At 40.1% G+C, this 17,682-nt stretch overlaps 1 protein-coding gene across 5 annotated transcripts; it reads right to left on the minus strand.

Moving 5' to 3' along the window:
- Positions 1 to 11,950: 11,950 nt before the first annotated feature.
- On the minus strand, positions 11,951 to 13,299 carry LOC108065070 (uncharacterized). Of its 5 annotated transcripts, none has more exons than XM_070213984.1 (3): positions 12,924 to 13,299; positions 12,516 to 12,540; positions 11,951 to 12,462 (listed from the first exon to the last, which is right to left on the minus strand). In XM_070213984.1, exon 1 carries the CDS (start codon positions 13,209 to 13,211, stop codon positions 12,990 to 12,992), a length of 222 nt encoding a protein of 73 aa, XP_070070085.1. In that variant the 5' UTR covers positions 13,212 to 13,299; the 3' UTR covers positions 11,951 to 12,462; positions 12,516 to 12,540; positions 12,924 to 12,989. The 5 variants fall into 5 exon arrangements, with proteins under 5 accessions (XP_070070085.1, XP_070070083.1, XP_070070084.1 ...); XM_070213982.1 differs by having other exon boundaries at positions 12,516 to 12,715; positions 12,918 to 13,299; XM_070213983.1 differs by having other exon boundaries at positions 11,952 to 12,462; positions 12,918 to 13,298.
- Between the last annotated feature and the right edge of the window lie 4,383 nt (positions 13,300 to 17,682).

A 17,682-nucleotide genomic window follows, 5' to 3' on the forward strand; every position in this document is an offset into this window, starting at 1 on the left:
GATTTCACAGTGAATTATACCAAAGGCGCCGGGAGTTACTTAGGGCCAATTCCAAGAAAATGCGCCACGCCCTGTTTACCTTCGTTTAGGGGCGGCAGTTGGTGTGCCGTTTACATGCTTTCAGCATTAAATTAGTACACCCCGAAGTACACCTCGGATTGTAATAGAGATTTAGAGCAGACAATAAAGCGACTGGCAATGCTCAGCTCATGACATCAAAAGAGATTGCTCCCCAGATACTTTTACAAGGCTAAGCGAGTGTTCCTCGGCTCCTTGGCTTTGCCGGCAAACTCTGACAGTTGTTTTCGGTGGGGGATTTGGCCGGATATAAGTGTATTTATTCCAGACCCACTCGCTGTCCATCAAAGTGAGCCATAAAAGTTGGGCAACATGTGATGGGGCTAATTACGAGGACGCCTAATGAAAAATCCAACACTCAGGGCCCAAAAAAAATGAAATAAAAGTTTCCCTTTGCATGCGTGCGGCAAGTTTTTAATTAAATAAAGTCGCTGCCCGGAAGTTTTGGGCCAGCAATGCGTTTGTGCAACTGAAAACTTCCTGCAGCTCGTAGTAAAGTCGGCCCAAACTTTAAGTCCCTCCTCCTCCTTCTGCTGCGCCTTACAAAATGAATCGGAATGTCGTTGCTGGAACTGGATTAACTTTAGTTTACTTCATCAAAATGCAAACATCTCTCGGGGGGAGGAAACTAATAACAGAATATAAACAATTTGCGGTTGGCTGAAATCTTCCATTTTTGGCATACAAGGCCCTTTTTGCAGGTGCTCGCAGTTGGGCTTGAAAAGATAGGTAAACAAAATCACGTTGGGTAAATATTATTTCGTCTCCCCTCCTCCATCCTCGCCTTTCTCGCCTCCGGTGGGATTTTCTGGACTTGTTTTCGTTTTTATTAGAAAACAAATTTAAATTTTAATATTTTCTCTGTCTCCACTGGCTGTTGTCACTGTCTGTCTGGCGCAAAAATAATAATGATAAAAACGGCAAAACCTGTGGGATTTTTCGGGCGAGTGCTGCAAATTGAAAACGACTTTTTGGCGAAGGGGAAAAGTTGACGATGATCATAATAATAATAACAGCCGAACATGTTCATTTCGACTTGACGAAAATACTTTTATTATTGTAAACTTGGAATTGGCCAAATTATTGTAAATTCAGCAATCGGATTTCGTGTGCATAAGCCAGAAATCATGGACGAGCATTTTTGTGTCATGTCAATAAGTTGGCCAGGCACGTTCAGCCAACACCACCCGCTCCTCAGTTGGATTCCCAGGTCCTCCTAACTCCTCTAACCCCTTCAATTGACAATGCGTAGAACGTACAATATTTTGTCGTATTGTCGATTTTTGCCCAGCTTCGTGAGCACAAGTATTCGAGTGTGCATTATGTGTGAGTGTGGCTGTAAGGACGTCTTACTGCCCAGCCATGAGCTATATTTTCGGTATGCCAGCTTGAAAGTCCTGTCGGGCAGCTGTCAAATTCAACTCCATTCCTGCACCAATTCGCACTGCGATTCCTGCTGCTGCATTCAATTGTCACTTGGATTTCCAGGCACACGTGTGCTCAGCTCGTTCACTCCTCAGTTCCATCAGGCCAAGGCGAATATGCTCAGAAATATAACGAAAGAATGCTGCAAAAAACTATTGCTAATGCCGAGGCTGATGACAGATTGCCGGTCTTAAATGCAAATGTGGCCAACGTGCAATGTGGGGGCCAAAAGACCAAGCTGGATTTTCAACAGTCAAGAGAAGTCATCAGACAAATTGCTTTTATTTTGACGTTGAGAATAGAGAGACATTTTTGAAATTTTAAACAGTTAATCGTTTATGATAGAAAAGTGGATGGTACATGGAATGCGTTTGAATTTCAGATGGGTCATTCGTCATATCAAGGATCTTTGAGAAATAAATATAACAAGTGTAACAATAAAATTCTAAGAATGTTCTTTTAACATCCAAAAAATGTTTCTGTAGTGTCCAACTTATTAACTCAACGAATAGAGTCAAACGCTTAGGAATTTGATATTGCAAATGTTTCAGTTTCACTTTAAGCTAAAGTATTATTTTAAGAAATAAACACTTTGATTGCCGTGGAATAAATCTAAGCGCACAGAGAGCTTCAACGGATAATCCAAACAAAAGCTGCTCCTCAAAGGCAAGATGTCCCGGAAAGCCATCGCAACCCTTGCCCTTGGGTTGGCAAAGCATTTGAATACGTTATGGTTCGCCGGTCCAAAGCCCAATACTCAAAGCGTATTACACATACGCACCGTTGCGGCGGTTGCCCCCTGAGAAAGGGTTTGATGCCACCGCTCGAAAACATATTCATTTCGGTTTCAGCTCCCCAATGTCACGACATTCACTTAAATGGGTTTCAGTCGTAAAGCACACTCATACAGAACTAATGCCAATGTAAAATGCTTTGAAGCTGTAAATTTCTTTGCAACTGCACTACCAGCAGTAGCAAAGGCAGCAGGAAAGGCAAGAAAAAGTGGGAGGAAGAGCATCTTCTAAGCTGGGGAAAATCCTTGGCGCTTTATTTTCATTTTGATTGCCGTTCAAAATGCCGTTCGCCGAATGAAGTGCCAAACTGTGAAGCTCAACTCAAAATGTTGCTACAATTAAGACAGACAGAAAGTCTCGGGGACCAAGATGTAGAAGAAGTAGAAGCAGAAGCAGAAGAAGCTGGAAAACATCTGGCTTTGGTCTTGTAAGCTTGCCTTTGCTCTTGAGCTCCATTTAAAGTCCCGCCGCCTTCCTTGGCCAGCTTCGTGGCCTGAGTAATTTAAAACTCGATGGCAGTTGACTGTTAATTTTAGTTCTCTGTGAAGTTTTCGCTTAAATATTTTATACGCTCGGTCGACCAGCGATGGCTGGCGATGGCTCAGCCCGACTCCTTCATAAATCAGCGGCTGTCTGCCTGGTTTGTAGTTCACGGCGCGCGCAACAAATTGTCGGTCTGTGCGGCCAGTTGATAAATATGCCAGACCCACTGTGCTGATATCGCTCGTTCCTCCTCCTCGTTCTGGCGTGGATCTGTGGGACATGTGCTGCCTTAATTATGGCAAACTTCCTTCCCGACATCGGGCATCAATTTTGGCCCGGAATCTCCGTTTGTCACACGACGGCCACACGGAATACAGGACAACTCCCAACTATATTCGTTCTGACCTTATGCATGCACAGGAAAAATATGTTATTTAAGTAGGTAAATATATATTGGGTTTCTGTGTATATAAGACTGAAATTTAATCGGGTCTCTGCTAAGAAAAGTATAATATTCAAATAGTTCGAAAATTCTAGATATTTATAAAGTTTATTAATCAACAAACCTATATTTAAAGTTTAATTTTTCCTCTTACAGGTACTCAAATCGATATGCGCATGGTAAATTTCTGGTATTTATACGCATTTCATTTTTACCATGCAATACTGCAGCTACATGAGTGGAAGAGAAGAAGATATATTCCGAATTTGAACTATTTGATTATATCAAATGGAAATCCCGCATTTCAAGTCAAAATTGATACCACATAATGTCAAATATAGTTTCATTATAATTGTACTCGGGTATACCATTCAGTGGATTATCATTCATAATGCTTTTTTCTTTTAGTGCACCTCTGGAAAATGCCACTTGAAATTTTGGGCGAAAGCTTATACCCCAGATTGGAGCGGAAGTCCTGCTCGGCAGTCCTCCGGCAAATACTAATGCCAGCGGAAGTGAGCGAGACAGGCGGACAGACAGTTGGCAACATAAATTCGGTCAGGTTCGCCCTGAAATAATGCCTGAGATGGCCAAAAGAGAGAGTGGCTGGCAGACAGAACTTTGAATTAGTGCGGAAAATCGCAGGGAAAGTGGAAACGATCGCCTTGAGGGCCATCGCGGCATTACAAATTATGCAGTTCAGATGGAAGAAAAATGCAATTTAAAATCATTTTGAGGAGTTGCAGTTGGGCCCTCGATTCGAGTGCTAATTGCCGGAAATAAAAGTGAAAATCGCATCCTGTGCTTCAGCTGGCGGAAATGACCACAGCCGCCATTGCCGTCATCCTTTCTGCGAATGAATTTTCAATGCGTCGCGAATTTATTCTGGTTTTTTTCCTCCATATTTCCCAGCCTGTTGTGCGGGGCTGTTGCTCCATTTATTGTGCAGTTTTCTGCTACGTTTACTGCCCGCATTTGCTCGGCATAATAAAAATAATCATAATAATCAGGGGTCTGCCAGCAATGGGGAATGAGGAATAAGGATGCTGGTTCTGGTTGACTCGTATTTATGTCAACAGTCTGGAAGCAGTCATTGCTGTCGCCTAATTTATTTCGTTTGTGTTGACTTCACAGGTCCCATTAAGGCTCCAATTTTCCATTGAAAACTGGAACTCTCGCCACTACAGGGATTAATTTAGTTATGCATAGCGAAATTCCAACAATATTATTTGCGCACGCATAAATGAATACAGAATAATGGCAAAACATAGTGTGGACATTCTAAAAATACCCTAGGAAAAGAAATAATGAATACAAAATAATAATAATAACGTAAATAATCAGAAAACAAATATCAGTATATCAGTGAGCTGCATTATATAGGTTAAAAAAATTTCCAGCAGCAATTCCCAGCTATAAAATATATAACATTTTTGTCCAGTAAAATATTAAGACTATATTAATCAAAATAAAAATAATGAAGTAAAAAAATTTGGAAAAATATTTGCTTACAAACCCTGGAAAAAAATATCCTAAATTTGTATTATGATTTTATTATTTATCCCCTTCCTATCATCGTTATACCCCTTTCTACCCTTTACACCACCTCTGCTTTTCGTATTGCGTATACGACGCGTTGGCAAGCCGTTGGCAATCGACTCCGCTGCTGTGATTGCGTCGGGAAAAAGGAGTGAGGACTCGCGTCTGGCATTGGCTCTTTGTTTACTCATTGCCTAATTGCATGAATATTTTTGGCTCATGCACAATTTGTTTGTTATTATTGCCGTCGAGTCGGCCTGTTGTTGTTGTTTTTGTTTTTGCTGTTGATTTTTCGTCAAAATACTATTCAAAGGCCAAAACGACAAATTTGAAAGCGCAATTAAATGAAATATTTACACATCATTTGGTTCACTGTTTGCTGTTAATTAAATATGGAAACCTAGTCGGCCATTCGAGACGAATTGAATGCGATACTGAATTGCCATCTAAGCTCTTTAGCCGTCTGAGGTAATAACAGTGTGGTCAGCTTGCTGGACTATATCGGAAAAATATCCAAAAGGTCAAAGGGGATGGGGAAAAAAAAGGAGGGAAGTTAGCCTTAGGTACACTGTCCTGTTGACTGCCTTTCAGCTCAAGTCGAGCGAACATCTGAGTTGCTGCCGCTGCCAGTTACCAGTTTGTAGTTTCCCACTGCTTTCGACAGCTGTGCTTCGTCCTTATTTCTCCACTTGCCCCCTCCTTCTGGCCTCCCTGTGGAGTGAAACATAAAATGCATTTTCCGCATTAAAAAATTCAACCAGAAGACTCTGCCGACTAACACATGGCCCCCAGTTGGCTGAGGGCAACAAATTGCTTCTGATTTCTTGTTTGGCTCGTCTCGTATTTTCCCATTTTATCCTATATGTGGCATTTTATTTAAATGATTACCATTAAAGTGTTAAAAGTCTGGCAGTAAAATTGAAATTACTCTAGAGAAAAAAACGAAATTATATAAAATTAACAGTGCGTGAGATGATTTCTGGCGCAAAAACAACAGATGAGCGAATTTTGTGCATTTATTCCTCACGTATTTAAGCTAATTTACGAGAGCGTGTGTGGCATGTAACCTCATTAGAAGGCCCCATAAAATTCACTCATTTTTAATGACTGCTTTTTGTGTAAAGAAATTACAGCCCAAATGAAATGATGATGCACGAAATGATGTTAAAATGTGTGTCGCCCATCAAGTCCATGGTCCGTGGCATTGTCATTTAATTGTTTTTATTTTTCATTTTATTCTCCTCTCCACATCTGATCAGCATTTTCACTTAATTCCTTCGGAGTTCAACATACTTTTCGGGGCGGAATTTAAGGTCTTCAGATAAGGAGACTGAGCGATTTCATTGTCTTGTACGATGTGCAGCTGTCTCCGTGGCGAAAACGTGTCAGCTATTCTCATATATTCACATATATGTAGGAACATGCAAAGTTATATACTCAAATCGTTCCGAGACGCCCTCATGTCTGAGTCACGACAAAGCCAAGCATAAAATATATATATGCTGAAACAAGAGAAATTTGTCCAATGTGCGTGGGAACATTGCAAATACAAGCGAGTACATTTTTGCTTATATAATTCATTACCCACCTTTGTGGCATGAAATTTCGCGAAAGAAATTGAATTCATGTGAAAATACCATGGTAAGTGGCCTAAGTGATCTGTCGTACCTACAAGCAATAAATCAATATTTTTATAAAGGTACCAAAAAAAATACTCTTTTTTTTTATAAAAACTTTAAAAATAATTAAGAGCATACATTAGACTCAACAAGTAGCATAAATTGTTGTAAACTGTAAAGTTAATACCTATAAAGATAAAAAACATTTTTCTTATAGATTTATTAAACTGAAATGTATAAAGAATGCGTTACTTTCAGGAACCCTTAAAATTTGAAGAGAGTTCGGTGGAGCTTCGCCATTTCTATAGGTTCTTTCAGCTTTTACTTCTTGCCTTATCCAACGTTTTCGACAGCAAATTAAGCTTTAAGCCCGAAAGGAAGGAAAGTACAGGAAAAACTTTCTTTACTCTCAATGTCAGGGCCTAATTGGGCATCTTTGGCTTGCTGTTTGCGAGTTCGCTACAGTTTTTCGACTCATTATGCTGGTTAAGTTAACAACAGTGACTCAATTGTGCTTCGCCCCAGCTGATGGCCCCGAAAAACACCCCAAATACCCCAAAAACAAACGCAACTCGCAAGCCAACTAATTAAGCTTCGATTAACTTTGGCTCGAAAACAATGGAGCAATTCGAGTATGACAAGCCACAGCATTCTGAACGGCAGCCGAAAATCATTGCCATGGCACATCCACCAAATCGACAGGATTTGGTTATGGCCCCAAGGAATTTGCCAGGATGAGTGCGGCCTAAACAATCCAAACCATTTCGTAAATAATCGAAATATGGGAAGCGGTTCAAGTGCTTTGGCGCAAACTTTTCCCACCAAGCACACGTTGCGGTATCATTTCCGTTGAAACTATACCACTATAACTGTATGGCCTCCAGTGCTTAAAAGTTCAAGATTGTGAAAATTTCAACAATGGAATAAAACTATTTTATGTTAAATGGGAATTAGAGGAGAGCTGCAAGGGAAAATAGGAAATAGTGAAAAGGAGCAGAAAGAAGCCATCAATGTGTGGCAATATCGATCAAATTTTAAATCAAAAGTTGTGGGAATCCTAACAAAAGAAAAATTAATCAATTTAATAAGAAACAAGAAAGGAAGCTACCTTCGGCCAGCCGAAGCTTATATACCCTTGTAGATAAAAGAATACTCACTCGATGCAGTTCCAGGGATTCCAGATTCAGCGTTTCGATTTATTTCAATTTTGTTTTTAAGTAGTCAAGAATCAAAACGCCTACTTCCTACAAAGTTACAATGAATTTTCTTATATTTGATTGGGAGCCTTAAGATATAGTGGTCCGATCCGGGTGGCTCCGACATATGTACTACCTGCAATAGAAAGAAGACCTTCGGGAAAGTTTCATCGCGATAGCTTTAAAACTGAGAGACTAGTTCGCATAGAAACGGACAGACGGACAGACGGACAGACGGACAGACGGACAGACGGACATGGCTAGATAGACTCGGCTATTGGTGCTGATCAAGAATATATATACTTTATGTGGTCGGAAACGTCTCCTTCACTGCGTTGCAAACATCTGACTGAAATTATAATACCCTCTACAAGGGTATAAATATATATTTAAATATATTTAGTTTTCTAGCTTCATGTGGAAAATTGTATAAATTCTCAGCCAACTTAAAAATATAAAGAAAATTGGATCTGCGAAAAAAAACGATACCGCATTAAAGTTTTCACTTTTTAAAGGCACAAAAATATTCTAATTTTTATTGCATTTATTTTTAATTTGTACATTCAGGGCGCCGCATCAGTTTGTTTAAAAAATCATTGGATATTTTTTTGGCTTGATGCCGAGTGGGTGCTGGAGTGGTCCGGTCGTTTTGCCCACGACACTGATGCCAATTTCAATCAATTCAATTAATGCCTCAATTCATGGGTTTATCCCCATTCCGCCCCCGAAACACCATGCGAAATAGGGCAAAATGGGGAAAAACGGAGCAAAAGAAAAAACCTCGAACGGAAATCCCGAACAAACCGCAATGGCCGGCAGCAGACAATGCAAATTGTTTGAGTGCCGCCCTGTGAGTCTGTGTAGCTGTATCTGTATATCTGTATCTCAACATGTAGTCCGTATCTGTATCTGTAACTGCGGTTTCCGTTTTGGCTTTCTTTTTGTGTTTTTATTGCATGTGAAGTATTTGAAGTATTTGCGAACTACGCTCGAGTGTATTCATTCCCCTTTAGTTGCGAAAAACTGTAGATGGGAGACTTTAATGTACTCGCAGTTCATTTTGTATTCATGCACTTTACAATTTCTTGTTTCCGATGCACAGGCCAACAAATGCATGGGCAGGCCACAATGGTTCGGCCAGGGGACACAAGGAGCACCAGGATTCAACTGGAGCAGCATCCGCAGCCTCAGCAGGATGTGTTCCTTCGGTTTCGTTTGGGTAATCATCTGCTTCTGAGTGCTTGAGTGGTCTTTAAGCTATCCGCTTGCTGATGATGGATGGAAAAGAGCTGCATCTCCACTTCCACTTCCAGCTGGGGAATATGAGTTATGCGAGCGCCCAAAACCACCGAAAGCTCTTCGTTCAGTTAAGGTAATATATTTGTTAACCTATGTAAATGCCAAAAAATATATGCAGCGAAGTTATTTTTGAAAAAGGATGTCTTTAAAGGGTGCCATAAAATTGAAGTTGAAATCACTTAAAAATGCTGACAGGAGAAGAGAACTAGATATTAATAATGAAATATGTACTTTTGTTGAATTTAGTTAATAAGATTTGTATAGCCGTTTACCTTAATTTGGATATATTCCATTTTAATTTATTATTTTCGTGGTTTTATCAAAGTACCTGTATATATCTCTGAAAACTAAATTTAAATCGATAAAATAATGACATTTATTAATTTCCAATTAATAGAAAATAATTGTCAAACTTGGCCTGAAAGCAAAAGTCACCAATAAAAAGAGTTTCATTTATGTCATATTTTCAGTTATTTGTACTTTTGTGTGTCAATAATAACATGTTCTGATTATTGCATTCAGGCGTTTTATTTTTATTTTATTATTCTATCAGCTTTAATTAATCGGTAAGCTCTGATTTTTTGCGCTCGCCGGTATAACAAGATTTTAAATAAACAGCTTAATTGAGAACCTGCTGCTTTTTTGACAGTTTATAAAGCACATCGGAATTAAAATAAATCCATGCGTATTGAAGGATTTATAAAAGCATGTTAAATTTTAATTTTGATAAGAAACTGGTTATATTAATGTTCGAAGAGCATGGCCAAGCGTGGTATTTATTGCTTTCGCATTGTTAAATTCCCTACCAGCACTTAAATGCAAATTCCTGACACTTGCAATCACAGAGCTCATTCATGCATTTTTTGACTGGGGATCGACTTTAAGTACATTTCCATAGAACAACGTGGTAACAATGCAGGACCAGGGAAAATATCGAAGGGGAAACACGTGCAGGCGGCTGCCGAATGGCGACAATCATTACAAGGACGATGAGCATAAACAACGCAGCAGCAGCAACATCCTGACAGACGGAAACGCAAACACAGGACTCGCACACTCACAGCCACGTTATTTACATACCACATCACGTGCGGCTGTATTTGTGGCACCATTTATAAAGCAGATATGTATGTGCGACACAAAAAACTCTCACATTATGTCAAATGTTTTGTTTGTCCTTTGAGGGTGGAGATGTGGAGATGTCAACGCCCGTTGTTTTCGTCCTGGCAGCATTACGTGCCTGTTGAATTGGCGCGCCACAACTCGGATTTAGTTCGCATTTTTACTGGCCAATCGAGCACAAATTAAACCCGGATCAAGGACCTGGCCAAAAGCACTCGATTCAGCAATCGCTTGCTAAGCACTCGGGCGACCGTTTTCAACCTGAAGTTTGGTCCGGCTTAACTTGCAGCCAAAGTTTTTCGTTTTCTGGTAAGAGAAGAAAAGAGAGAGGTAAGCACAATTGGGTCAGTACACTGCCAAATCGCTTGTGCCCAAGCCAGGGATTTGTTGGTAACAGAAAGAGGAAACAGCTAGCAGAAACAACGAAAGAAACTAAGGACACAAACAGGACTAATCCCCGAGTCCTTGAGTTTTTCAAGTTCAGTTCTGTCTGCGTTGCATCATTGCGATAATTGATGTCTGTAAATGGTTAATTATCCTCAAAGTGGGTCTCGACATCCACATCTGCTTGTAAGATGCTTATTAGACGCTCGCTTTGTGAATTTTCGACATCCACCTATGATGGCTAAGTCCCAAACCAAACCAGTCGAGACTGTTCAATTATACTAATGCTATTATCCCGACATTACGCATACGCAGTGTGTGTGCAGCCAATGGAGGCTCGTAAAATGCAGAGCAGGCATTAAGATATTATTTGTGGGTTTCCTTCATTCAGCCCATGCCGAGTGCAATTATTTGCAGAATATCTAGTTGGAGGCGGGGTGCTCTTAAATATTTCAGCCAGCCAAGGGAGTCTTTAGGACATGTTGTGCCAGATAATTTATCTAAGCAACACATTCCCAACCGAAAATTTTCCAGCCACAAAGTGTCAGACTTGATGCTGCGGCTGCCGCTGGCAATAAATCTTGAAGTTCATTAAAAAGTTTATTTATATTTCACCTGCTGTGTGCGAGGGAAGGAAGTCTGGCAAGTGTCAAAGAAATAAAAGCTCGAATTGCCGACAAATCTTTGTTAAGCTTGACCTTGACTGATGGCCTTTCATAAGAAGTCGTTTGGAAAAACCTGGAACAACCTGAATAAGTGCTTAAATAAAAATGTATAAGTTAACAGGATAGAATGAATAAGAAAAAATAAACCGAATTAAAGACCTACCTTAAAAAAAGATATAAATTAAAGAAATAAAACGTAATTGTGTTATATTTACAGTTAAAGATAATAAATTAAACAAGAGAGAACGCTATAGTCGGGTTGTTGTCCCGACTATCTAATACCCGTCACTCAGCCAAAGGGAATGCGAACGCTGTGTCGGGTTGGTGTCCCGACTAATAATCGTAACTCAGCTAAAGGGAGTGCGAGGGAGATAGATATATATATTTTTGTATATTTTTTTTATATATATATATTTTTGATTGCGTATAACTTTTTAATGAATGGTCCGATTTGAAAAATGTCTTCTACATTTCGATAGGTATAAATATACACAACAAAATTGCATTTATACTTCTCGGAAATCTTTAAAGATGTGGGCGCAGGACCCATTTTAAAATCGTTAGTGGGCGATTGTGGGCGTTAGAGAGGGCGTGGCGCTCGGCTAAAATAAACTTGCGCTGCGTAGGAAGCCAAAGAATATGTGTGGGAAATCTCAACCTTCTAGCTTTTGTAGTTTCTGAGATCTCAGCGTTCATACAGACGGACAGACGGACAGACGGACAGACGGACATGGCTAGATCGACTCGGCTAGTGATCCTGATCAAGAATATATATACTTTATGGGGTCGGAAACGCTTCCTTCTAGCTGTTACATACTTTTGCACGAATCTAGTATACCCTTTTACTCTACGAGTAACGGGTATAAATAGCAGCACTTTAATTATTACTTCAATTGAATATTTTAATTCATCAGTTTTATTATTCACACAGTATATGGAACAAAATCGTTGTCCTTTTTTATCATTAATGAATTCTCTCCACTTTGTTAATTAACACCAGAATAGATAACGACGTAGGGTTTTTCATATAGCCCAAAACATATGCATTCACTAGCTTCATTCAACTAAAAGTGTTTCGCCATTGAAGAGTCAACCAAAGCGCCATCCAAAGGAGGCGCTCCAATAAGTTTGAATAGCATCAGAGATACGCTTTTCAATATGAACGGAATGTATGTGCATGTGTACAAGGAGATAGTACGGCTTCGGCCTTGCTTTTGTATTTGTTAACAATGAAGGAGGTGGCTCCGTGGGAGGTGTTTTATCCGGCTTTAATTAAGATCTGGCTGAAAGCGTCCGTATATGACACAAATGGGAGTGTACATCAACTGATAGCAAAATAGTAACCAAGCATGAAGTATTACAATTGAAACATAAAATAAAATGTTGGTTTGTACGCCAGTAACTTCATAAATGAATCTGCAATACCGAAAAATTAAGTAAAAGTACGATTTTGAAGTTGTTATTCTTACCCAATACTGATTGCCTCCGCTTGTCCTATACAGAATATATAAAACGATCAGGCAAGTGTAAACTAAGATTATAGTTAGAAAGAGTATTATATAAAGAATCTTCCAGCGTTGATCTATCCGATGACGTGCAAGGCTTATATTACGGCGGGAAAACATTGCTAATTGCATATAATCAAAATAATAAGAACTATGAATAGATGCTATTTTAAGAAATTAAATAAAAGAAATTTGAATCAATTACCAAACAAATTTTTTTGGAATTTGGAATTTTATTTAATACTAAAGAAATCTAAACTATTTAGTATAAAATTAGAAAAACCTTAAGCTTACTTATGTTACATTTTTTTTAATACTTGAATATTGAAAAAAATTTAGGTATTTAACATCTGAGGGAGCACTTACCTTTACCTATTTCAAGTTCAATGGGTATGGAGCTCGGCTCTCCGTGTGAAAGTTCCTATATCGCCTGGGGGCTCAGTCGCAACGCACGTCGTAGGAGGAGCACTCGCCGAAGTCCGACTTGAGGGTGTAGTACATGCCCACACAGACGCCGGCCACCAGGACGAAGACTCCCAGCCAGTAGACCACTCGCCAGAAGGGCCATGACGAAGGTGTCTTTTGCTGGGGACGCTCAGACCTCGCCTCCTCCTCGTCGACTTGAACTCTTTGAGGCTGGCGGCGCGGCTTATTTCCCATTTCCCCGGGGCCCCTAACTTTGCCTACGAATTTTCCCCCTTTTGCCGATAATTGATTGGATTTTCCCGGGCAACTCGACAGCAACCGAATGATAACATTTTATTGAAATTACTTAAACATCTTGTAGGCTGAGATTCATCTCGTCGGCAAAACTTTCGGCTAATTATTTAAGTTAATTGGCCTTTGTCCGCAAAGGGCCGGGCGAAATAACAGCGATGATGATGGGGGTGGTTGGTGGTTGGGTCAGGCCTAAAATATTTGCTCAGAGGCCACAAAATGTCTCGCAAATTTGTTCAAATTACTTGAAACACAAAACAAGAGTCGGTGCCACTCCTCGACATCCTTGCAGAGTCCGCAGTCCGGAGTCCGGAGTCCTTGCATAAATAAAGGGGCCTGGGCGGAATATAAAAGGACTTTGTTTGCGGTCGAGAGATGAAAAGTCATTTCTCTCCATTATTTGCCAACTAATTGGTTGTAGGACTTGTGAATTTCAGTTCGGTGCTCAAATGTTTGCCCAAAGAATTTTGGAATTTTGCGAGGTGTCAAGTGGTGGCCTGCCATTACTCTTGCCTTTTGCTGTATCAATTAAATGGCCAAATTGCCCAAATGAAGGATGCAGCTTAATAAGGACATTGCATATTTCCACTTACAAACATACGTATATACAATGCCACTTAAACATGCCGTAGATCTTATTCTTGCCTTGATTTAAGTGCGTTTCGTTCGGGTTTTCCCCATGGTTTTTGGTCCTTCGGAATACTGGCGATGCCATTACTGCTTCAATTTCAGTTTCTGTTTGATGTTAATGAAAGTTTCCGTCGTGCAAATAAAGCCAAAAGCATGGAAATCAGTAAAACAAATTGCAATCTGCTTTTTATCGCACGTCGCTGAATGACTGCTGGCTGCCGGCATTTTCCTTGCTCCGTCATCGATTGCCAGGCTTTTCCCCACTTTCCCCGGCATTTCCCTTTGCTGGCCAGGCTATTGACTTGCTCATTATGGCCCTGATGATGACTGCTCTTGCTACGGCTACAGCTCTTGCCTTTCCCGCCTTCCCGTACATATATCTGTGTGCTTTGGTTCCGTTTCATTTTCAATTCTCCTGCAGAAAGCATAGCTCTTCTCATTCCGCAGCCGTATCGCGGGTCGGCAATCAGGGGGCATAAATTGTTAATATATCTTAACGGATATTCAATTTCCGTAGACCAAGAAATGCATTAAATTCGTAACAAAGCTAAGCCGCTTCAACCGAAAGCTGGCAAGATTGTTAAACTCCAGCGGGGTATTATTAAAAATTCAAAGTCGTTATAGAATGGCAAAACTTTGTGCCAGTCGGGGCCAAGACATAATAATAATATAGAGCCGGAGTGGAGGAGCTGAAAAATAAGGAATGGCCAGGACAATGGGGAGACAACAGGCAAACTATGAACTGGGAAGCTGTGAGGCTGGGAAACTGCGAGACTGGGAAACTGCAGGACTGCGAAACTGAGATGCCGAGAAGCTCAACTATGCCCAAGTCGGCTGTCCCGTCCGACTGTTTATTTTCACTAGACTTCGTCTTTCACTGGGCTTCGGCCTTATTACGTTCGGTGGCCTGGCCCATCATCTGCATGGCCTTGGGGTGGTGGGTGGTGATGAGTGGGCGGTGCCAACTGCCAGGACGAAGAGGCAAGTTGTCAACTAACTTTGCAACAATAATCGCCAACGTCGCAGGAGCCGGAGTGACAGAACTGAAGCAGCAGCAGCAGTTCGTTGATAAAAACCAGAAAACAATAAGACTCTAGGCTGACTTTTATTCAGTCCTCTCGGCTGCTCCTCCATCTCTGCACTGCAGCGTTTACCCTCGAAGAAGCAAAGGTCTTCAAAAGGAGCAAACAGCAGCAAATAGGCTGTACGGGTGAGGATCTCTTCAGACTTTCGAGTCCTGGCACAAAGGCGTGATTGCTTTTGATTTTTGTTTGGCCAGACGAGAATAAAGAGGGCACAAAGGGTATGGGAATATGCAAACAGCTTGGATGTGTGCTCTTAGCATAGTTTTCACTTTAATCAAACGGTGCACACAATAAGATTTAATGCCATTTATGGACAATACAAGAGCAGATATAACATAATAACTGAAATATAAATTGAACAATGCGAAATTTAAATCATAAAATTAAATTGAAAAGCTACAGTGAATTTTATAAATGAAGATATACGTGTAAATGAGGTGTAATAAACCAAGGTAGTGTAAGTGTGATGCTAATTTAAAATTAAATAAATTCGAATAAAAAATGTTAATATTGTTTGATAGAAAAATTAACATTGCAGAATGCATTTTATTTTCTCATATTGTAAATGACATTTATAAAATTAGTTTATAAATCAGCTGATAGCAGAAAATAAATATAATACAACATTTAAAAATTAAACAAATCACTGAAAAAAAAAACACTTTTCCCAACTACAAGTTCGCTTTGTAGTCACTTTTAAACGTGATCCCATTTAATTAAATAAATCTGTTGGCCAACTTTTTGCTTCATTGAACTATTGAATTAGGCGCTTCGCCCGGGGGAGTTCCAGAATGTCTATCCAATTTCTGGCATTGTCGTGGGTGGTGGCAGTCCTCAAAAAAGAGCAAACGAGCTGGCAGAATAGTGTGCGTGGCATATGTAAATTTCAAGCTAATTAAAATTAGCATATATTTCCCCTTTTCGCGGGGACACATGCGTGTATGTATGTGGATGGGTTTGCAGAGTGGCGGAGACCATTATCTGGCTCAGCCGCAAGAAGACGTGGAAAACTACGCGCTCGGAGCTGAAGCTGATTAAAAGCGAAAGCTAACAAGCGTTTGCTCTTTGCCCCGTTTGCCCTTGCAACATATGGGTCCTGACCCCCAATTCCCCATCCCCTCCCCAATCCTGCACCCACTTTGCCAGAGGGTTTTCTGTGTCATTTTGGCTCCGCATTAGAGTCGTAAAAATTTATTGTAACTTTTTTTCAGGCCACCCTTGTCTGAGCCGACGGGCTTAAGGCATTATGCCTTTTAATTAAACCGTTGAGATGTGTGCCAGACATAAAATATAATGGAATGAAATATAATTTTGCATATTCCTACATATATTTAAAGTGTTTTTCACCCGGAGAGTTTGAGCTGGCTTTGGTCGATTACAAAGCTTGGTATTAATTATGATAATTATGCGTAAGCGCTGGTTGGCATTTTAATTGCTCATACGCCAGGCTGCACATTCCATAAAAAATGCCACAAAAGAGAAAACGGAAAAATCTGGAAAAAAAGGACGTACCATAAAATTTCATAATAAAAATCTTGTAAATTTAAAATTACAAAATCCCCTAGAGCGGCATACATCAATTCGTAGCTGAGTTCACATGGATTGTTTTTCGAGGATGCATTGTCCTCGGTCGGGTCCTTTGTTAATTGCCGGAAATGCAAATGGGCAGGCAGCAAGTGGAGACGAAATGGATGGTTGGGAGTTCTGTCGACCATAAATGATTTCCATTTTAAATGCGTGCGAACCACTCTCGCATTTTACCATTTATTTACTTTGGAGGTGAGCCAGCTTCCTTTTCGGGGCCCCACTTTGTACGCAATTTTCATTTCTTTGGCCATCGCCTGTTCCTTTTTCTTGGTGGGACAACAATTCGCTTTGGCTTCACACCAAATTTGATTTCATTCGCAAGACGCTCTCAGGTTAAATGGTGCAAAAAATCCTGTTGACTTGCCGACTGGCTGACCGACCCCAAGTAGGATCTCGGAATGAATTTAAAAGCCACTTTTTGTGCAGAAAAAAAAAATTAGCCCACACACAAAAAAAACACGCCGGGATCAAATCTTCTGGAATTTATACGCATATCGTTTTTACCATGTAATACTGGTAAAATTGACACATTTGAAATCCAAACTGGCCTTCATTCGTTTCGAGCATATTGAATTGAAATGCCGCATATCAAGTCAAAATTGATACCACATAATATACAATTGATTATCTTTTTATATCACAATAAACCGTATTCCAATAATATATTACTGAAAGGTTTTTGGTTTACCTTTCCACGCAGTAAATTTGATTCATGGATTTCCATCTCCAAATTGAAATTAAAATTCCAGTAAAAGCAAACTTTTTTCGGTGCAGACGGCCAAATGGCCAAATCCTGTTTGTTGTATCTCTATAAATAAATGTCACAAGTTCTACATTTCAATGCGAGCCATCCGAATGCTCTCCATTCGCTGTCAATTTGTATGCTTTCTAGCGCATTTGCATAACAAAATTGCCATGCATTTCTCATTCGTTTCCGATTTTTTTTGGGTTTTTTATTTGGGGCTTGCACTTTGAACTCTCGAACTCGAACGCAGTCCAAGTCGCCGAAAGAGTCAGTTATCCATTTGCAGCTCAGCAAGTTTTGACTGCAGAATGTCAACAAAATAAATGCATAAATAAGGAGATCATCGTGTCAGGGAACGGCGCTAAGG

The sequence above is a fragment of the Drosophila takahashii genome, chromosome 2R, assembly GCF_030179915.1.
Source record: "Drosophila takahashii strain IR98-3 E-12201 chromosome 2R, DtakHiC1v2, whole genome shotgun sequence".
NCBI classification, from domain to species: domain Eukaryota; kingdom Metazoa; phylum Arthropoda; class Insecta; order Diptera; family Drosophilidae; genus Drosophila; species Drosophila takahashii.

Excerpts from the sequence above, each read along its gene's own strand:
- LOC108065070 (XM_070213984.1), bottom strand. The coding sequence starts at position 13,211 with ATGGGAAATAAGCCGCGCCGCCAGCCTCAAAGAGTTCAAGTCGACGAG.